Source organism: Anticarsia gemmatalis, chromosome 11, assembly GCF_050436995.1.
Source record: "Anticarsia gemmatalis isolate Benzon Research Colony breed Stoneville strain chromosome 11, ilAntGemm2 primary, whole genome shotgun sequence".
In the NCBI taxonomy this organism is placed as follows: domain Eukaryota; kingdom Metazoa; phylum Arthropoda; class Insecta; order Lepidoptera; family Erebidae; genus Anticarsia; species Anticarsia gemmatalis.
This window is the reverse complement of record NC_134755.1, coordinates 6,896,904-6,919,829: the sequence shown is the minus strand read 5'-3', so window position 1 is coordinate 6,919,829 and position 22,926 is coordinate 6,896,904. Positions and strand designations below refer to the sequence as shown.

The 22,926-nt window shown below is 34.2% G+C and overlaps 2 protein-coding genes and 1 long non-coding RNA gene across 4 annotated transcripts; 1 reads left to right on the top strand and 2 right to left on the bottom strand.

The window, feature by feature from the left end:
- Positions 1-1,287: 1,287 nt before the first annotated feature.
- LOC142976737 (uncharacterized) lies at positions 1,288-2,832 on the bottom strand. The gene is made up of 2 exons (XR_012959674.1): positions 2,672-2,832; positions 1,288-2,132 (listed from the first exon to the last, which is right to left on the bottom strand). It is a non-coding gene; the product is annotated as an uncharacterized LOC142976737 (long non-coding RNA).
- Positions 2,833-9,431: 6,599 nt separating this feature from the next.
- Positions 9,432-14,989, bottom strand: LOC142976527 (uncharacterized). 2 transcript variants are annotated; one of them, XM_076119946.1, is made up of 3 exons: positions 14,832-14,989; positions 12,723-13,076; positions 9,432-10,810 (listed from the first exon to the last, which is right to left on the bottom strand). In XM_076119946.1, the coding sequence occupies exon 2, from the start codon at positions 13,055-13,057 to the stop codon at positions 12,740-12,742; it is 318 nt and encodes a 105-aa protein (XP_075976061.1). In that variant the 5' UTR covers positions 13,058-13,076; positions 14,832-14,989; the 3' UTR covers positions 9,432-10,810; positions 12,723-12,739. The 2 variants fall into 2 exon arrangements, with proteins under 2 accessions (XP_075976061.1, XP_075976062.1); XM_076119947.1 differs by lacking the exon at positions 14,832-14,989 and having other exon boundaries at positions 12,723-13,151.
- Positions 14,990-19,768: 4,779 nt separating this feature from the next.
- Positions 19,769-21,795, top strand: LOC142976455 (lysozyme-like). The gene is made up of 3 exons (XM_076119831.1): positions 19,769-19,977; positions 20,442-20,600; positions 21,581-21,795. Exons 1-3 carry the CDS (start codon positions 19,848-19,850, stop codon positions 21,709-21,711), a joined length of 420 nt encoding a protein of 139 aa, XP_075975946.1. The 5' UTR covers positions 19,769-19,847; the 3' UTR covers positions 21,712-21,795.
- Positions 21,796-22,926: the final 1,131 nt, after the last annotated feature.

Below are 22,926 nucleotides of genomic sequence, written 5' to 3'. Positions count from 1 at the left end.
AGACTTTTTTTAAACTTGAAAACATTTACATTTTAACAAGTAAACACATATAGAACAATCCAGAACAATCAAATAAGTAATAGCTAAATGGAAGTAAGTCAAACTCCTTAGTTCTTTATGTAAAGAGATTTTGAGTCTGTGGTTGATTCGGGTATTTTCATTCAGAACTAAAAGAAGTTTATATTGAAAATAACAATATATAAATATTCACTACATAATATTAATAATCTATATCTTAAAGGATATTTTTAGTAATTATGTATCTACTTACCTTAATAGGTACAAGTTCTTATATTTTAATCATCTAAGTGATAAGATAATTACCAAACCTTTTCGATGAACGGAAATAACACATTTTAATCATTACGATTATATAAAAATATGTTTACAGTCAACCTGGGTAACTTTGAATTATTTGGATAACATTGACAGTGGGAATTTGAACTAAAGAGGAAATAAACCATTTGCTTACTTATATAACCAACTAAGCAAATGTCATAATGTGTTTTCCAAAGATACGTGTGAGAATTAATAGATAATATTTATTATTTTTTGTTTATCTCTTATTTTTTGATTAAAGAATTTTGTTAATCCTTGATGATTGTCACTATTGTAACTGATTTATGTAAGAGCCATTACACCTTATGAACAAAAAAACCATGTTTTTCTTTCTTTTATTCATCGCTTCATTGATCGTAACAAAGCTTTAATTTTACTTCTACTTGTAACTTCTTTTTTAAAGAAAGAAAGAAAGAACTTTTAGAGATTCTACAAGCAGAGTCGTTTCACATTTTGAAACGTCTAAAAAGATTTTCAGAGCCTGTTCTTGTTTTTAATTTTTTTTTAAATTTCTTATGGTGTCAGAAGTAGTTTAAAATCAGACTAATTGACGTTCTGGGTGTCGCAGGCAAGGTAGGGTCAATGAACAACGTGTACCTGATTAACTGATTCTGAGAATTAAAGATAAGACTCATAGTTTCAGTGAATAATATAATAATAAGTGTGAAATTTACATACTTATCATTAAAATTGTATAGGTATACATTTTTTATTCCACAATTCATTGAAAGACGTGCAAATGGTATCGGTTATAACTCGCAAAAAGGTCAGGTGTGTGGTATTCGTAACCAGTGGTCCTGTACGACAAGATGTATGGATGTGTATGAAGCAAAGCAAGTTTGTAAGGATCGTACCAAGTGGCGTTCTCTGGTCTTTATCTACTCCTATGTATGCATATGTGTATATTCAAAAGTTGCCTACGCTATTTCAAAAATAAAAGAAGTCCAATCAATATATTAATTGTTTTTATTTTATGTAAACACATTTACTTAAAGATAGAATTCAGTGCGCACCTGAATATCTTGAATGTTGGAATTGAGACAAAAACATAATAAATTAACACTATACAATAAACAAAAACAAAGTATTCTCAAAAAGTATCCGTAAACTCTGGCCTCAAATTATAATATGGATCCATTTCCCCATTGCAAGAAAAATGGAAAGGCGTGTGTATAGTCTTACTTTAAGGTAGGTATGTATTTTTACATGTACACCTTAAATGGTCATTTAAAAATGAAAACAACCAAAAGCGACACGTATTATTTTCAAATAAATGTTATCTTGTCAAACCACGGAATCACTGTGGTTTGCAAGATTATCCTTGTTCGAGGAAAACACTGACAAGATAGCGATAAAAAATTCACATATTTGAAGTTTTTAGTGCTACAATTACGTAAAGGAAACATCTAAAGCCTTTTTGATGTGAAATATGCGTGATACTTGACGTTTTGAAATGTCTACTAACTCGACATCGTTATGGGCTAGTATCGTCTGTAGCACCCCATGTACTCGTAACGTAGCACTTAGGTAATAGTAGTTCCTTTTCATCGAAGGAACTCAACAACAGTGTCTACTTCATAATTTTTTAATAGCATTTCTGTATTTGTCTCACATATGTCGGATACTTTTTGAACATTATTGTAAGATCATCTGCCCATGGGTCCGTGGCCCATTTCTACGTGGTCCACGACGTGGACGGAGTCACCACGTCCGAAGCCACCACCAGGATTATCCACGACTTGGACTTCATCAGGCGAGTCGCAGCAACCAAAACAACTACAGCAGGCACCCATCTGTAACACATATAGTACAAAATTAAATAATAGCTAAAAATAAAGTAAAAAATTGTTTCTTGGGTAAAAATGTCGGTTTATTTATGTATTAATTTCTATTTTCGTTTTGTGTAAGGAAAGAAGTTGAATCAAAATTCGGAATATTTCTAATAATTAAATTAATTAAAACTGGTAAATATGTATGATCTACTTGCATCACCACGTTGTGCAATGTGTATTTTTAAACAAATCACTACAAATCAAATCCGTCGATAACAATTAATATCGGTCACGTGGTTACTACTAGCTACTAGCAATTTACTTGAAAATACTTAGGTATTCGCTAAAAGGGCAATGTTTTAAATCTTACTTATAGATCTGACTTATAAAGTGCGGCAAGAAGAGGACGGAAGGGAGACTAATCAAATTTTGTATCACATAGAAAATAACATCAAACTTCGACGTCACTGGTCCTCTTAGAATCACTGCCTACGTAACGTATTAATATATTATAATAACTATAGGTAAAAATAAGTTGTTAGAAATAAGACATGGCTTACCTTAATAAACAATTGGTGTAACCGTGAAGTTATCCGTCAGAACGAAATCACAAGTGTTTGATATTTTACCAAACTTCGTATTATGAAGCCAACCTTACCGACGCTATTGGTGCTAGTTTCGGCGATAAGATAAATATTGATAAAATGTTGACCAACAAAATGAATCACCTATAGATACTTATAAGGCGTTTTTCACATTTTTGTCAAAATTTCAAGAAAGCTAATATAAACACGTATTTATGTATTTTACTATACGCTTGATTGTATGTATAATATAGAGAACCGTAGCGCGATAAATATTTTCTACGACACCCGTCAGAGGCGCTGATCAGATTTTAGTAGAGAATCGAGCGACCGGTCTCACTGTTTGAACGCATTTGGAAACAATAACAGCAATGTTTCCTAATCATCCAAGAACCACCAAACTGGCAATTTAAAGAATAACCAATGTTTATACCTGTGTAAGGGAAAAGGCGTTTTATTGCCACCTTGTTTTTAATCTCCTGGTTTAATACTAAGTGAGCGTGGTTAAAGTAAATATAAATCTGAAGAAAAGCAAAACTCGAAAAGAATGCACCTTTGAGCGCAAAGCACTAAAAGACACGCTTTGTTTAAGAGCCCTGCCTCACTAGGCACTCCTGGTGAGGCAGGGCTCTAATAACAACAATTAGACTTAAAAATACCAAGCCGAATCGTGTCAGGTAAGTTCTTTTATCAAAAATATAGTGGGTTTATAATTTTCATCCGTTATCCCGACCGGATGACATATTGCTCAGAATTTACCATGCAGTTGAAAGACCTTTACATTTTCCCTAAAAAATCGTATTCATATCAATTTCTCGGTATCTAGTTTGCCGCTACGCATGAGTCACTGATAAATTTCGGATGTAGATAATTAATATTATATTAGTATGTGAGTAGTTTAGCCTTGAGGATTTTTTTAATATTTCCTGCTCCTAATCCTTTGAAGGTCGGGTAGAGGTGTGCCCAACTTATGTAACAAAAAAAGGAAACACTGCAAACTTATTTTAAAATTTTATGATTAAGTATTACAATTTCGCAGTAGTACATCGGTCTAGAAGTAAATAGTTTTAATAGGCTTTTTAATCCCTAACAGAAATACCCTTTCCCTATGCAGAAATAAATAACATTTGTTTTATTCCCATGGAAGCGTAAGCGAAGCTCGCTATTCAATTTACATTACATTTGCATACAAAAGCCTTTAGCGCAATTTTGTATCGGCGGTATTTTCGAGTATCGAGAGTTTGTCATTAAAAATGTACTGAAAAATAGTTTCTACGACGTCTGCTAAAGGTGCTAAACCAATTATTATCAGACATATTCTTCGGCAGCTAGCCGGTTGTCACTTGTCGATAGTGGTAGAGAATCGCGGTACTGTTATACAATAGCACAGAAACCATCACGATGAACATCGTGCGTCAAACATCTTTCAGGCGTTAGAATTTAAAATAACAATAATAAAAAACAAAGGTATATTTTAATTTAAGTTTTGTATAATAATAAACACGTAGGCCTTCCACCCTTATACCACAAACCAAAGTATCTTTACAACTTTTATAATAATATAGCGAGTCTGTTAAATTGTAATACATGATTAGTACGTCAGAGTTTTCCATTATATTTTTTACAAGCTATTATTGTAACTTATTTTATAACATTCGAAATCCGTTTAACATTATGCAGAACACCATTTTACCAAAAAACAATCAACATTCACTTTTATCTTATATTCCACTTTATCGCCTGGGACCATGTCCATGAGGTCCTCCCGGGCCGCCGGGGCCGTGGTGCGGTGGTCCGTGAGGTCCACCGGGACCACCAGGGCCTCCAGGACCTCCAGGACCCCCGGGTCCACCAGGTGGAGAAGGACCACAGCAAGAGAAACAAAGACCCATGATGCTAAAACAAACATTTGTATTTAATTATACCTACATATTAATTATACCTACTACCGAGAATTTGTGGGATCGAATCTCACTTTTTCATTGTTAGTTATACCTATATTATATTATTATGCTAGCCACTCTTAACAGTAGTTTAAGAGCTATGTTGTAGTTACCTAAACTCGGTAATAGCCAGAATCAAAAGACATATAAAATTAACATGAAACCAAGGTCCCGATTTTGTCTTCTTCTTATCATATGGTTAGTGGTTATAATACATTCACTCACAACTAACGTAGCTTAACGATATCAGTGGCTGTAACTCAAAATAGAAAAGCTATCAATGTAGCTAGCAATTAGGTATTAAATAAGCTTTTAATAATAATAAACTTTATTTCCATTTATACATAGGATATTACATTAAAATACTCTAGAATTTAGAAACTCTCACATTAATACTTGAATGTAACTCACCAATCAAAACTCGGACGCGAGATCAAAAGCTGCCTAAAATACGCTCAATACGTTTCCGCTTCAACTAGGAACTGATAAGTTTTCCCGAAACTCTGTTTAGGTATAATAAATCATACACAATATAAATATTGATAGGAACCGATACTGGCCGATATTATGACCGTTGCATGCAACACTTGGTGAATCATATCAAGATCTTTACAACGACCACTAACAGATTACTTAGAAATGTTTAGCTAAAATATGATGTAGCAGAAATAACAATTTAGCAGTTTTGCGAATTCGCGAAAATTCAGGTTAATGTTAAGACCTTGTCCACAAACGTGGAATTTACCCCGTGAAGCCACCTATACAACCAGTCGAAACGTCGCTTGTACCGTGGCTTAAGTGATAGTTACTAATGTATATGCCAATATACATCGTTAAGGGTTAATAATAATACACAAATTGTGGCGGCACAATACGTTATTTATATTGAGATGATCAATTTTTCGCTCAAAACTGTATGCGAAAAGAGTCATCAGCCGTAATTAGCTCGTGGGTTAGACCCTATTTCCGTAAAATAATCTTTCTTTATTTGTATTTGATACTGTACTTAGGTTGAGCTTGCAGGGTTAGCTAGAGAGGTTAATAAGAATTAAGAATTCGAGTGTCATTGAGAAGTGCTAGGTTTATTTTAGAGACGGTAGCGACAAGTTTTTAAATACTAACGCACATTATCTCAGGCCAAATTAATTATAATAATATATACCTATGTTTTGAAAAGTCAAGGCTCTCTCATCTAGCAATGGTTTATTCGGATTCAGAAAAAAAAAGGTTTGCTATAGAAACTTGTTGTTATTCGACAAAATGAAGCACACTTGTTAGATTTTTACTTGTTTTTATTAAAGTAATAGGATATAGTAGAGATGTATAAACACGATGTTATATAAATTATCGAAAGTATTATTTGTAATCTTGCTTATATCCAATCTATACTAATATTATAAAGCGGAAGAGTTTGTTTGTTTGAACAAACTATTCTCAGGAACTACTGGTGCGAATTGAAAAAATATTTTACTGTTGGATAGCCTATCTATTGAGGAAGGCTTTAGGCTATATAACAACGCTACGACCAACAGGAGCAAAGTACCAGTAAAAAATGTTACAAAAAACGGGGAAAATGATGACCCATTCTCTCTTATGTGACGCAAGCGAAGTTGCGCGGATCAGCTAGTCACTAATAAAGTCGACTGATCAATCTCTCGAACTGTAAGTTCCTCTCAATAAAAAAAGTCACGAAGTTAAACACAAAGAGATTCCTTTGAAAATTCTGTTAAATTCGACGTTATATTCGTGATTTCAATGATGTCCGTGATGCCCATGATGTCCATGATGTCCGTGATGTCCATGATGTCCGTGATGTCCGTGATGTCCATTATGTCCGTGATGTCCGTGAGGTCCATGATGTGGAGGGCCATGGTGTGGAGGGCCATGATGTGGAGGACCATGGTGTGGTGGTCCAAAATGTCTCGGAGGCCCATGATGAGGAGGCGGAGGCGGACCACAGCAAGGGAAAAGCAAACAAGACCCACCCATTCCCATTGTACTGAAAACAAAATAATAAATATTTATAAATATTTTTTTTAATAATGTTTACGACGTTTATTAGCATTTTGTCTGTCAACTATAACACGATTGTTAATCACTATCGACCATCGAAATTCTGTATAAAAATCCAATCAACGCCTCTAGCGGACGTCATGAGAACTATTTTTCAGTATATTTTAAACGTCAAAATCTCGATACTTGATAGAACCGACGGTAGAGAATCGTACTATAGACTGTTTGGTTTAAAGAACAATGTTGACAGATGTTCCTGTCAAAAACATAAATAAACATGAAATTTAGTTAAACTTACCTAGTTAAATGGAGAAATTTCTAATGTAAATTACTTGGAAGTGGAACTATATTAGTCTAAAGATATCTAATATGTTCTAGTGCTGAATTGCGGCAAGAAACTGATAAAATATCCCGGCCCTATGTTTGTTTAAGTATTGGAATTATCGATAAAAACTGATAAAGATAATTTATTCGCACTCATACAAAACTTTCAGTGAGTGCTGTGAGTCATATTATATAAGACAAACAATAATAATAAGACCTTAGAACGATGTACGCAAAAAATACAATTTGAATTACAAAATAATTCAGTAACGGTATGAAAAAAATTAAGAAAAACTACGGTTCAACTTCAACATTTTGGTAAATAGGATAGACCAAAAATGTATGAATGTGCAATATTTATTTACAAATAGCCGCATAAATTTTCAGCTGATAAGATACGAGAAGTATTCACGGTCACGTTTTAAGTAAAATATAGTAAGGGAAATTTATATGAATCATTATGTACTTAAAGCACTGCAATAGTGATTCCCAGTTAAATAACATAACATTAAAATTTGTTAAATCCATAATAATTGTTTCGGGTCTGGTTGTGCTTTGCGTCCGTTGTTTGTTTATTAAAGTTTCCGCAGCACAAGAGCAATTTTTAGTGGGGGAGTTGTCTTTTTTAAAAGAATGAATAGAAAATAATCAAGCAAAGGTATAGTAGAAAAATTAATAAAAATCCGTCATTAAACTTCAAAATGTGCACCACAACTTGATGTACAATATTTACAAATAGCCGCGTAAATTTTCAGCTGATAAGATTAACAATATTGGTCACGTTTTCAATAAAATATTGACATAATAAGGGAAATTATATTAATCACTACGTACTTAAAACAATGCAGTGATTCCCAGTTAAATAACTGAACAAGTACGTCATACTTGCTTACTCTACTTTAACAATTAATAAGCCAATAGTTCTCGTATCAATAAGGGGAAAGATATCGTAATAATAAGAAAGTAGTAAGCCGAATTATAACGATGACAATAAAAGTTATCAACACATTATAACAAGACATTTTATAATATTAATAAAAAGATAAATAATATATATTAACACACCTTAATGTAATTTAACAATAAAATATAACGCCCTGTATCTCTTCAGTGCGAGAATGTACACGTGAATTGTATATAAATATATCTATATGCAATTGTGTACAATATACACAATTAAATAATAGTAATAGACATTCTTATAAAATATACGAAAACCTGATATAAAAAAATCTACAAAACATGTTCAGTTATAATACAATAATTATTACTATTATACATTTTAATATATAACCAGAATTAAGACTTAAAATCACAATAATAATGCTATTCAATCAGATAAAATGTCTTCTCTTAATCAACGACAAAAAATGTTTAAAAATATGTAAATTTTACATAATGTTAATTTGAAATTGGCGTGGAAAATATTTTATTACATACGCAATGCATAATGCATTGTGTATCTTTTATTACGTAGTATGAATGTATATCTTAATTTTATTAACATCAAATGTAGACACAGACAAATTCAAACTACGGCCACAAATATTAAACTATAACGATTTTTTTTATAAATCATTCATTGCAACCCATCAATTTAGGATACCAACGAATATAAAAGTTCTATTGTGATTTGTAAATAAAAGCACACTGTTTCAGCTTCAATATGAGGTAGTCAAACGAGATGTTCAGACAAAGCACAAAGCATGCATTTCGTTTTCTTCACGAATGGTCGCCACAGTAGCTCGATTCTGTACATCTATCGACTACTGACAACCGACCTGACATCGAGAATTTTTGAATGAATATCTGTTCAGCGCCTCTGACGGGTGTCGTAGGAAATATTTTGGCAGTACATTCTAAATGTCAAAATGTCGATACTCGACATTACCAACTGTTCAGAATCGCGTTACAGTACCTCGATTCTCTATTACTATCGACTACCGACAACCGAACTGTCATCGAGAAATTTTGTATGAAAATCTGATCAGCGCCTCTGACGGGTGTCGTAGGAAATATTTTGGCAGTACATTCTAAAGGTCAAAATTTCGATAGCTAGCCGGTCGTCGGTAGTCGATAGTGGTGCAGAATCGAGGTACAGTTCACTGTTTGTATACCGGGCTGATTGAAAATTAGATACTACTACTAGTCAACTCATCAACGGATGCTTGGTATCTTGGTATCTACCTAAAGCATACCTACAGTCCAGGATATGAAGGAATGTTATCAAAATATATTTTATACACGTGCCGCCGTATGTTACACGTGACCATCGGTAAATCATACGAAATAAATGTATGGTAAAAGATTACGATGCGATAAAATAACAAAAATAGGTAACACATGATAAAGAATATTTGTGATATTATGTAGGCTTTGCTATCCTTATCGAATTATTATTTTTAAAGAGTGTAGTCTTATAAAGACTACGTAGGTTTGATGAAAAAAAACTTGAGTCAAATACAAAACTTTGAATTTTATTTATTTACAATAAATTATAATTATAAAGACATTAATAAAAGTACGATAAATTATTTAAAAAGTGTACATAATATATTTACTCGACAAAACATTTACAATTAATTATCACTACATTATATTGTGCTGCTCTGCTTTCATTTAGTATAAAATACAATACTTTAGTAGTAAATAAATTGTATATACATGCTGTACATACACATTATGTAACACATCATTTGCAAACTTAATTCTTATACAACAACATCAACAAAAAGAACTAGTCGGTTCGATGTTTTCTTTCTTTCAACTTACAATACCATTGTGCATTTATTTTTCTTATGTAGGCAAACTACAATATTGTTATAAGTACAAACCAGTCAGTTTACCTTGATTTCAAATGTTTTTCTTTGATCAAGGTCGGTGTAATACATTTTTTATTTTGTTCTTTGGTAGAATGAAGTCGGGAAATAATGGACAAGGACAATGTCACAGCCGACAAATATTCTCAACTTAATATCTTTTGGATGTTTGTTTTATACAACAAAAAGCTAGAAAAGACTAAAGTTAAAGAATATTTGTAGCAAACTAAATTACAAGTTACTAGTAATACACCTCTCGTGTTTATAATTGCAACAGGAAAATGAGAAATCGCCTGACCTACATTGAAATTAGTCAATTTTCTTCATTGTTTGTTACGTCAACGATAACAATACATTAATTAGAAAGTAACACAGGAAACTGTAGCTTTGGCTCTTTGTAATAGTGACTCACTCGACTGATGACTAACTATTTGCTAGTATACATTAAGATAACGAAACGGATATCCTTTCATAATCTTAATAATCATTTCACACCTCATTGTTCAAACAGAAAAACACAAAGATAAGATAAAGATTGAGTCCTGTCAATTCTGAACCTGTACCTATAGTATATACTCAGTAAGAAAAATCGCTTAAAACGTACTTTCAGGATTACTGTAGCTTGATTCTCTACCACAATCGACTATCGACAACCAGAGAAATATATATGAAAATCTAGTCAGCGCCTCTAACGGCGGTCAAAAGAACTATTGTGGCAGTACATTTTAAATGTCAAACTCTCGATACTCGACAGTACCGACTGTGGAGAATCTGCTGTTTGCGTTACATTTTGAAATAGTTGAAGCGACTTTTGTTACTCACAATGTCAGTTCTATCTACTATAAGGTGGTGGTGGTTGTGGTTGTACATTGATGGTCGTGTGTTGCGCTGGAGGAGCGACGTGGTGGTGATGCACTACCGTGGTCCGCGGCGGGGGCGGCGGGCTGCAGCAGTCGCAGCACAGGCACGGGCAACAGCAGCAACAACAAGGACGACACGAGACGTAGCAACCCATACTGGAAAGTAAACACGTTTTCTATTACAAAGGTGATTAAACAAACCTACTTATAAGTACATTTGCTTACAAACCAACAGCAGAAACTTTGTAATTTGTGATATAAACAACATGAGTAACTAAACTCATTGAAAACGTCAGAAAAAAAAACACTTGGTACACTGTTTCAAAAAATCGTTTTGAAAAACTTTGTTAACAATTTTAACTAGAATTAGAATAAATTAACCAACTTACGCCGTTCTAAACCACAAACAATCAACGGCCAATTTTGACGAAAGCAGGTTATTAAATGGTCCATCCAATAAAGCGATTGATAAGTAACCATATCTACTTATTGATATATTGAAACAATCAACTATCAGCATGATGAAATAATTTCCACTAAAACGAAGATTGAGGAACTCAGTAAATGCACTTCGAAAAAGACTGCAAAGTTTGATTGAATAAAGTAACGTTACAACCATACTTAGAGCAACATTATTGAACTTTTGCGGTTATTTGTTGCTAAAGTTTGTTAAATATTGTTCTTTAAAAGGTACTACTTAACTTAACAGGGTATATTAAATATTACATATACATAATATGGGTATATTATATACAACTTTTTGTTATTGGGTGTTACTCTCAACAGTAAACATTTTTACACAAAATAACCGAGGTGCCGTATAATAATAGTAGTAACTATGTCAACTGGTAGGCATAAATACTTTCATAAAATGGATCATACAACATGGGACTAGTAACGTTTTCCTAACACGCTTGTGCCTTTTTATGGCGCTACTGAAAGGTGTGCGTGATGGGGAGTACACTCTACAATACTATAATCAGAAGAATTTTCATATTTTCTTGCTGTAAGTTTAAATAAAAACTCTAATATGTTCTATAAAATATGCACAATACTCAACCTGCAATTAGCCAACTTATCAGACTTTATACAGTTTAAGTATAACCACTCCCTCTCATGCCAAGAGAGGTTTCAGTAGTGGGGCAATAATAAGCTTTTATAAATGTTAAACTACTGAAGATAGAAGATACATACATACGTAAAATACGCCTTTTTCCCATAGGGATAGGCATAGACCAAAGAACTTCACTTGGTACGATCTTTACAAACCTCAAGAAAGACTACATCCCATAGTAAATACTTCAATGTAAATGTTATAGTTACAAATAATTTCCTCCTTCTAAGTAACCTTATTTGTGAGACCCACCTATGATATATTCAGATATTATTATGTATGTATGTATATACGACGAACACAATAACTCTTACATTAGAACATTCTACACATTTACATTATAATAGAATTTGTATGCAAGTGACTGTATCTACTCATGCAGAGTCAAGGATAGAGAAAATACTCAGTAGTATCTCAAAGACGAACAAAATGTGTCGATCCATTCATATTCAAATCGCTTCAGTACAAAATCAGATAATATGTCAATAGTACCTACCTATCACTAATATGGCATCAAGGCATTTATCAATATAATGATAAAACTTTATTCAAATTGAACAAAGGTTCTTTGGTACAGTATATTTAAACAAACAATATTTTCATTAACATTTCTTGGAAAATAATGAAAATTGTGGAATGCGCTACGTCATATTGATGTAGCGGACAAATCTTGGATAAGCCATACATCGGTAATATTATTTTTTATCAACTATTGTTTCAATGACACTATTTTATTCACATGTTTTTCCTACTGAATTTAAATGCCCCAGTGCTAGGGAAACTCCACAATCACTAACTGTCACTCGACTCTACGTAAATGTCCAAGTCATCCCACCAATGTTTCCTTACCTTTCGACGACTACCTCCTTACATTCTAAGGGTTAAAAGCAACAGTAAATAATGAACTACTAATTACAAAGCAACTACAAATGTTAGGTCGTCCACACTTCTTACCTTAACTAAAATCCTTTTCATCTGTACATTGGTTGTGGGTAACCGGGATATCCGCCGTCAGGAGGGGGTGGGTAGGCTCCGGGCGGTGGTGGGTATCCGCCTGGTGGAGGGTATCCGTGGGGCGGCGGGTAAGGGTAGCCAGGCGGTGGTGGCTGTTGCTCTACGATAACAGGCGGGTGGTGAACCACGGTGACTGTCTGAGGAGGCGGCTGCTGTTGCTGTCCACACGCGTTCGGACACAGACACGGCACCAGACAGCACGCGCTCAGCGCCAAGCAGCAAGGATTGCAGCACACATCACAGTCCCCGCAGTCGAACGATAAGCAAAGACCCATCTTGCTCCACTTCGTTCAACTAAAACGATCAACAATGTATTATATACTTACTTCTCTCTGATGTTCAACAAAGAATGTATCAGTCGTAATTGTCTCTTACAAAATGGCGGATATTTATCACTGTTAAGTCTCTTATCATGGACTGTTATCTGTAGATAACTGTGGTCGAACGTTGCTTATATTGTGTTAAAGTCAAAAATATAATGTTAGGTATCTGTACCAAAAAACACAAAGCTGAAAAGGATCTTGAATTTTAATCAAACTTTAATTACTACTTGTACTGTGCTCTACTATTCTACGATACTCTACGAATTCGCCACGAACACTGATATTTTTGGGTTTACATAAACATTAAACAAATGCACGCGTGTGTGTTAGATTCTGACGTTAAAAATATGAGTAACAGAATGATGAGTAATTCAGCATGGTGTGCATACCACAATGCCTACAAGTATTTAATATATTTATTTGGCTCGTAACATTTTTCCTGTATACACAATTTAGGTACTTAAAAATTATCCTCATAATAAAAGGTAGCAAACCACTACTACCTATCGATTGGGAAAAAAATATACTATGTACATATATTGTTAAGTCGATAGTCATGATAAGAATTAGGTAGGTACCTAATTGCTCACAGTCATATAACTAATCATGCTTTTCTTCTTGGAAAGAATCAATTAAACATGCAAGATTACGTGGAAATTCCTCTTCAGCCTGTTTTAGGTAGCAGGTGGAAAAACCAAAGACGATTTCAGATAGGTGGTAGTATCTAAAGCTTGGCTATCAGCATAATTATAACTTTGATAAGGTGTCATATAAACGCCCTAAGACTGATCATTCAAAAAATGTTAAGTGTGCGAATAAATAATGATATTTTGAACTCTATCTACATAGCATTGGACTCAAAATACTTTAAAATTAATTAACAAAACAAGATAGGTCTCACGTGTGCGAACTGGTAATTTTAATAATAGAACCATTAGTCTAATTGATAACTCGATTAATGACGTTTTAAGTAAATTTGTATGAGTTTCTATTACTTTGGCATATTACAATGGTTCTTAATTCCTCTATTTTACTTTTCGATGGGTAAAATAAATAAATGGGCACTTGTTGCATCATGAACTAGAAATATAATTTGTAAACAGGTTTTATTTTAAATGTCTTCTCATCCAATTGTTAAGTTTATGACTATAAATCACTTTAAATACAGTGTGAAAAAATAGGATAATTCGATTCTTGTTTTTACGTAGAAATCCATTTTAATTAATTACTATTGCAGACTTTTGTAGTACAAGGTTATATTGATTGATGACAAGAAACATCGATTGTTCAAGTGTTTACTTTTCAAGTGGTTTTAATCATCAAGAAAATATGAAGATTAGGCACACTTTATTGTTAATAGATAATATAAATACTTCAAAACACAAATACGGAGGTTTTAGAAAATATAAATCAAAGTTATGCGAATCAAAATATCATTCGTGAAAAGCAAGAAAGGTTTTCATTTAGGTTTCACTGAACCTATTCTATTTTACCACGTTAAAGCTAATAGACTTTGTAATTAGACATATTCATTAACATAGTCATTGTTAATACATATTATTATACAAGTACGATCACATGACAACTTCAGCTGATAAAATGTTTATTTATTTCGTAAATTAGTGGACGACCGGTGTTATTTTGTTAGTATTTAGCGCACCTCAGTCTACAGATATTAGTTATTACATTGTTCTACACTACGTAAATAAAACCATGAATTACATACCTGATTAAATATATTTTTAAATTTAAAAACTTCACTCTCTAACGTCCACAGTCTAAGCACCACTTCCAAAATAAAAAGTTGAATGAATCAGTCAGTTCGTTAGTTGAAGTTTGTCAAACTGACGAGCAGGCATAGCTATGACGCGAACGTCTGCGCACTAGCGCACACAAGTAAATAGATCACTTCGTCTCTTTCACGCTAAAAGGGAAAAGCGCACGCAAGAAAGAAACAGAGAATGAAAAACTACAATGCTTGGAAAAACGAGAGCAATGTTGACGCAGCCTTGTAGAGTTGCACGTAGGAGTTATGCCTACAGTAAACGTGCAGGAAAAACCGTATCACTCATTCTTTGTGTACCACTAAGGTGCATGCCCTTTAGCGACCGAGGTTACTATGAACAAAAACATGATAAACTGTGGATCGATAAATTTAAAAATAGTCCTTCAAGGAACCTGACCTTTTGTTTGACATAATTTATGTTTTTGAACATGCATATATTTGTAATTGGTATTACCTGTTTTTGTTCAGGAATGTAGCAAAATTCTTTGAGGAAAAATTGTTGATTTTATCGCGGGCGTTTTAAGGAATAGCCTGTGTGTAATGTTATGTAATGTACGTAATGTTTACGACGACAAAGAAAGAAAAACAGAAAAGTAGTTCTAGTTGTACCTTAGGTTCCTTGTTCCACCCTCAAGAAAGGCACAAAAAGTTAACGATTAGTAGTAAAAGACTATTAAGATGTATTTTTAAAAATCAAATACGTACTAATCAGATAAAATAAATTTCCATCATCAACTGGAAGACAAGAACAACTTACTCAACGTGAAAGAGTTTTCTTGAAAACTTGTTTCAGCGTGATCCTTATACTTTTGTAATAGCAAACAGTTGTAGAAAAGAATAATATACGTTATGTCTTGACAGTGAACAAATAGGCAAAAATACCTCGAGGCCGGCTAATATTACGTAATCTGTATATATGTATATGTAATGAACTTGATTAAATTTTCAATTTACAAATATGTGTCAGTTTGTAGGTTTGTGCCATTATGGGAATTATGCTTGCTATAATTGGTTGTACTACACAAAGAATGTCTCAATCTTGCCAGAGACGTCGTCCAGTTAATTTGTATTTCTAGTTTTTGAGGCCCTTGTGAAGTGTAATTTAAAAATAATAATTCAATGGGGCAATGAATCAATCAAGCTGAAAACTGCTTAATGACGGAAGAATTAGGAGGCTCATGGCACTTCACGCAGACTGCACACAAAGGTCGACCACGTTTATTTCACAGACAGACATCGTTATATTCAGATCACGGAAACTTTATTACATAACAATAAAAACTATTTTAGGTAATGTTGACATAATATTATAAGATATCCATAAAACTGTTCAGATTTTTACAGGGTGTAATCATCAGCACAATCACTTACATGTAGGTAAGCCTAAGTCCCCGTAATCACAGTAATCTTGATATCTTATCATTGGACTGCGTCACACTCAATCAATGCCAAAACTGAGACAGCAGCTCACTCTAGTCCGATAACCGAGCATAGCATATACAAAATGTGAAATATAAAACAAAAGTGATGTCTGAAAACGACTTATCGGAAATAGTTTCTGCGGAACCTACCAAGTCTTACGTTAAAGCAACGAAAACCGAAGAATATAAACAGAGAAGAAACAAATATCAGAAGCGAACAACAAATGATGATGACAAGGACAAGAAGAACCGACGATTTCCGAGTGTTCAAACATCGTTGATCCCGAATCCCTTCGGCAGGCTAAGAAATAGCTTTCGGAAGTTAAATTGTTTTAAAAACCGTGAGGACGAGGAGCTGCCAATGATCGAAATCCCTCGACACAAGAGCATAGATATCAGCGTGGGACTGGCGCGGCGGGTGTCACTTTTCCTGTTTACTAAACGGACAGTGTGTGTGCATCCATATCATCCTTTTACTCCTGAACAAACTACGAGAAAAATATACATTTTTCATGATGAAAAATAAACCTCGTGTGTGTGTTTGAGTAGAATAATAACACTGCGTTGAAGAAATGTTGTATTATCTGATTGTTTGTGACAGTATTGATTGTTTGTTCACCAAAATCATTAATTTATAATTAACCATGTAAGAACACCTGTTTAAAATCAATTATCGTGCTAATTATACCGATCAATAATTATAAAAATGGCCTTCTTATATAACAAAAGGCAACAAGCGCAAAGGCACGAGACTAGAGATAATTGTGTTTTATCAAAAATAAGTGTCGCAAGAATAACAAACTGGCAGGCGAAGAATGTTTGTTAGATTCGTGGAATAATCTTTAATCCTGAATTAAGGCGATTATAAAATATCTAGTCGTCAACAAGACTGATGATAAATGGACAAAATAATTATTCTTTTATACACCAGATAACTACGAATCGAAAAATAACCTTTTTGGCGTAAGTCGGTTGCATTTTACATTCATGTTAAACTGAAGATGGGATGATTATTGTTACTTAGTTCAGGCTTTTAATAACAATATAGATCATGTAAATCCTTTAACCTAAAATAGTGATGAACGCAATATAATAATCTGTAAAATGAATACGTAATGACACAAAGATTTTTATCTTCTCTTTTGTATTCGTAACCAGTATTGACAAAGTTCATTAGGTACCTACTTAAATGAATTGTCGCTAATTTTCATGCCAATGTACCTATAGTCGGTCAACTTAGTATAGAGCCTTGGACGAACGTTTATTTTCTAAGTAGATCTGTGTATTTCCATTGTAAAGTAACTGTAGCAGAAATATACCAGCGTCAACAGCAAAAAATCTGCGGGTCACTGAATTTCCAAATTTATAATTTTGTATACCTTCGTGCATACCTACAAGACTCTCTACTAAGTGGATGAACTATAACCTATACTAATATTATAAAGCTGAAGAGTTTGTTTGTTTGAACGCGCTAATCTCAGAAACTACTGGTCCGATTTGAAAAATTCTTTCAGTGTTAGGTAGCCCATTTATCGAGAAAGGCTATAGGCTATCATCATGCTACGACCAATACGAGCAGAGTACCAGTAAAAAATGTTACAAAAAACGGGGAAAACTTTGACCCATTCTCTCTTATGTTACGCAAGCGAAGTTGCGCGGGTCAGCTAGTATAGTAATAATATGATTGTAACTTATACAGTAACCTAAAACTTAAAATAAAGAATTGATTAATACGCAATATTTTATTTCAAGTTCATGGAAAATTTTAATGTACTGAGTACACATACTTACCTAATTATCACATAAGTGTGTACTGATAAAATATTGCCACTTCATTTGATCTTCCTCTTCCTGTTCACGTTTTTGCTTTCTATTTATAGATAACAGCTACTGCATGTTACATGTACATGAAAATTAATATCACGGGGTAAAAATTACCAACCATTCGTGCACCAAATATAAAAATCTGTAGTTTTTGCGTGAAAGAGTAAAAAAACAAACATCTGTCATCCTCACACAATTTGGGATTTATAATATTAAAGTAGGAAAGTAGGTTTATAATTTGATATTCCGATCATGTTTCCAATACTATTTGATATCTTGTTTACTAATATCTCAATATATTGATTTAATTTGACCAAGGTGTGTTCGGTAGTGTTGGTCCTTACATCATCAATGATTTTTACCTAACAGAGATATTGTTCTAACCACTTGGCGATTAATAAGAGTGGCCAGGCGTTTCTTGCCAGCTCTTCTCATTGGCCCTACCTTCCGAACTGGCGGTAAATTCACTCTCTGTATGTGACTATCATACGAGTAGTTAAGTGTTAGCATTTGACATGAATGAATAAATGATTTGTTTTTGATTTTGATAACGATAGCATAGATTAAATTATTTCTTCTTTAAAACTTAGCCATAGATTAACATAAGTCGTCTCTATCAATGTCAATACGTACATAACTATAACTGTTAATAGTACGGGAATTTTGACTGCCAGACGCTACAAAAATGCACTCGGTTACCTTGAGGACCACGTACTGAAGAACGTCTTTATGAAGCTCATGCAATAATCTATTTTACTATCCTACTTCCTACTAATATTATAAATGCGAAAGTTTGTGAGAACCTACGTATGGATATTTGTTACTCTTTCGCGCAAATACTACTGAACCGATTACGATAAAATTTGATATATAGGTAGCTATAATAATAAGCAGAATAACACATAAGCTACTTTTTATCCCGCAGTTCCCGAGGGATCGGGATTTACACGGGGAGGGTTTCCACGCGGACGAAGTCGCGGGCGGCCTCTAGCAAATTGATCGAGGTCTTAGATTAATATTCAATATGGTTCCTACATGAAAAACCCGTATATTTTACATGTAGGAACGTTGATCCTATTAAGGCAGCATGGAAACTAGTTGCTTTAGATCACAAAATGAAAGTATTTGTTTCAGTGTATAAATACTTCCTTAGTTATTTAGTGCAAACATTTGAATCCATTAATAAGTAAGGTACATAGACCCAATGCCTGAGAAGTGAGAACTAATTTTATAATCAATGATCTGCTGAACTACATTGACAGTTTGACACCGGATTTTGTTTGAGAAAATTGTTTTTTATCTATTAAGCCATCTGGGCAATGCAAAGGAGAATTATGTGTTTAATTAACAGTCTATGTGTATATACATGTATCATGTCCCTTTTTTCAGAGTTGAGTATAAGTACCTACCTAACATGGCTCTAGAAATAATACAATGTTATTGTTACTTTGCGTATAAACTATTGATAAATAAAATTAATTAGATTCTTGCATTGTTTGCGGTTTACCGTACAAAACAAGTATTATATGTAGGACCTAATATTAGACGTTACATAATATGTTTGCTTTGTTTGTTTATCAATAAATAATATACTATTGCGTACGAGTCTATATATAACATGGGTTATTCCGTTATTCTTCAATTACCCCTTCAGATTTCTAGCAAGAAATACTTCTTTTAAACTAGTTGAAAATATTCTTGAATTTGAAACATGAATAAGATCGCAAGAATACTTATTATGGTATGTCTGATTGCCCCAGCCTTCGCTAAAACTTTTTCAAGATGTGAACTGGTGGATGAGCTAAAGAGACAAGGTTTTCCGGACTATTTAATGAAAGATTGTAAGTACTGTTCGCTATTTCTTAAGCACACAATACTTTGAGTTAAATTGCAAACTAACCAGCCTTTAGTCTTACCCTCTTATTCATAAAAATATATTAAGTTATAAAAGGCTTATAAAGTGTTTTGTTTCTTTCACTCCTTAGCGGAATGAAAAAAGAAAACATTATAAAGTAGCTTTTTAACTTAAATAGGTTTATAGTGTGTTTATGAATAAGAGGGACAATACTTTGAGTTAAATTGCAAATAACCAGCCCTGAGTCTTAATGTTGTAGGGGTTTTAGGTACTAGGACTGGTGGAAGTAATTTTTTTTTCTATAAAACATCAGTTATACGCAGGCCTAAACAGCTGACAGTGGCCTGTTTGTTAATAATTAATTAAGATCTAGATAAATCCTGCATGGCAAGATTCTACAAATTTTTATTAGTATTTCATTATTCTGATTTTCTCGGGTTTTTTTTTCAGTGGTATGTCTTGTAGGAGAAGCAAGTTCCTTTCGTACCCATGTGACGGGTGGCCCCGATCCAGATGGGTCCTACGATTATGGGTTGTTTCAAATAAATAGTCGGTACTGGTGCAGTTCGGGCCCTACCCCGGGCAATACTTGCAACGTTCGTTGCGCTGGTGAGTATTCTACTTACGTAGTGTTAGAAATTAACATGATTTTTAATTGCAATGGAACAAGATAACCCCCAGTTTCTGAGGTACATTTAGCGGTAGTTTATCTATTTAATAGTGTCAAAACTCATTCAAAAAAAAACGCTATTGAATAGATAAACTACCGTTAAATTTACTCAGAAACCGGTAAGTGAAATGCTTTGTAAGTTAACTAACAAAGCATTTCACTAAGTTAGTTTGATAGTTTAAAAACACAACTCCCGCACTAAGAATTTATCTTGTGTCGCGGGGACTTTTACAAACATACAAACAACGAACGCAAAGTACAATCCGATCCAACTATTTGTTCCGCGTGGAAATCGAACCCACGACCTCTCGACGGACTGGTGGCGTGGTAACCGCCTTATCCAATGCGCCACGGAGGCCGTCTATACGTCAACTGAGGTATCTATATCAAATGACAGATAGCATATTTGATAGACCTTCAAAATCTGTGAATCAATCAGTTTATGCTAATGAATTATAGTACTGTTATGTGTCGCATAATTATCATATAATTTTATTCGGGTATTTACGCGGTATCACGGAAGTACATTATCTACCCTGACCCCGCCATTGCCACCTCGCCGAAACGTGAATCCCCGCTTAATATTACATCTATGTAAATTTAAGTTAATTAGTCGTGCATTGACAGCTTGATTAAAAGTTCAACTTTAGACACAATAAGGACAATCAAATCAGTCTCCTGCAGGCCTATGTATAAGGCCTATAACGAACCATGACAGGTTAACGACACACCGCGCCGCGGGGCTAGTGCTATAATCAATCTTTTGCAAGCTGCTGCTTTAATCCACATATCGTAGCAGTTAAGGTTTATTTTAAATGTTTTAAAACTATTCTCAGTATCTTCGCATTGGGCAAAAATGTATTAGCATGTTTTTTTTTCTTTTAAGGCTGTCTTTTATAAACCTGTATTTTCTTCTTAGATCTCCTGTCGGATGACATTTCATTGTCTTCAGCCTGTGCAAAGAAGATCTTAAGTATGCGAGGATTGAGCGCGTGGGTTAGCTGGGAACAATTCTGTCGCGGCCGTTATATCCCCGAACTAGACTGCTAACTACGACTATTGTTTTTACAAAATACTCGAAGGAACCACATAAATGTTAGATAATTTAAGATTATTAATAAAAATATTTTATAACAAAACTTAAAATTCGTTTTTATTTTATCAAAAATAAATTAAGAAGAACAGATACTTATCTGAGAAAATGAGACTGGAAGATTAAAGTTTATTGCCGAGTTATATGAAATTACCTTTATGATTAACTCGTTATTAGGACAAGTAAGTAAGGCGCTCATAGCCAGTTGCGCTCACCGGTCGGTAAACGATCTGTGGGTTAAGCAACCGTTGGCGCGGTCACTCTATAGATGGATGACCGCATAGTGGTATTTGAGCTGGGCGTCTTCGTGCTTCGGAGGGCACGTAAAAAGTCGGTCCCAGTTGTTGTCTACTAAGATAACAGTTGTTAAGCCATGTCAAAGGCCTTTGGGCGGCTTGAACAACTTTGACACTAGGTTGACCACTAACCATACGACAAACAAACAAGGACCAGTAATGCACAAGAAAACCAATATTAAACTGCATCGTGCCTTGTCTGAAAAGCCTTCCTACTACTTATCAAGAAATATGTTAGATGTAAGATGACAGACTCTTTTCAGAGCAAGTCCATATCCAAAACTACGAGTACAAAGATACCTAATTATGATGTAACATAGTGACACGGTTATATATCAGCTTAGCCTTTGTTCCAAACTATGTTGGAGTCGGCTTCCAGTCTCACCGGATGCAGCTGGATACCAGCGTTTTACATGCAGCGACTGCCTATCTGACCTCCACAACCCAGTTACTTGGGTATTAACACGATACCCTTCGGTAAGACTGGTTGTCAGACTTACAAGCTTCTGACTACTAGCTGTTAACGACTGTCAAAGATCTTCGAAAATGACAGCCGGGACCCACAATTTAACGTGCCTTCCGAAACACGGAGGAACTCGATATGTATAAGATGGTCACCCATCCACGGAACAACCTCGGCAAACGTAGCTTAACCTCAGAGATCGATCCGCACGGCTGTGGTAAACTAAGCCACGAGCTCCTCAACATAGTGACACGGTTATTGTTAAACAAATATTGCACTTTATTAGTTGTAAAATAAATTAATAACCGGTCCAATAAGTAAACGTTTTTGACTTTTAAATATCAAGAAGTTTGCCAAACACGAACGTTAGCGATTTCCTTCACTTGATAGGTTACCAATAAGGACCAAGGGAC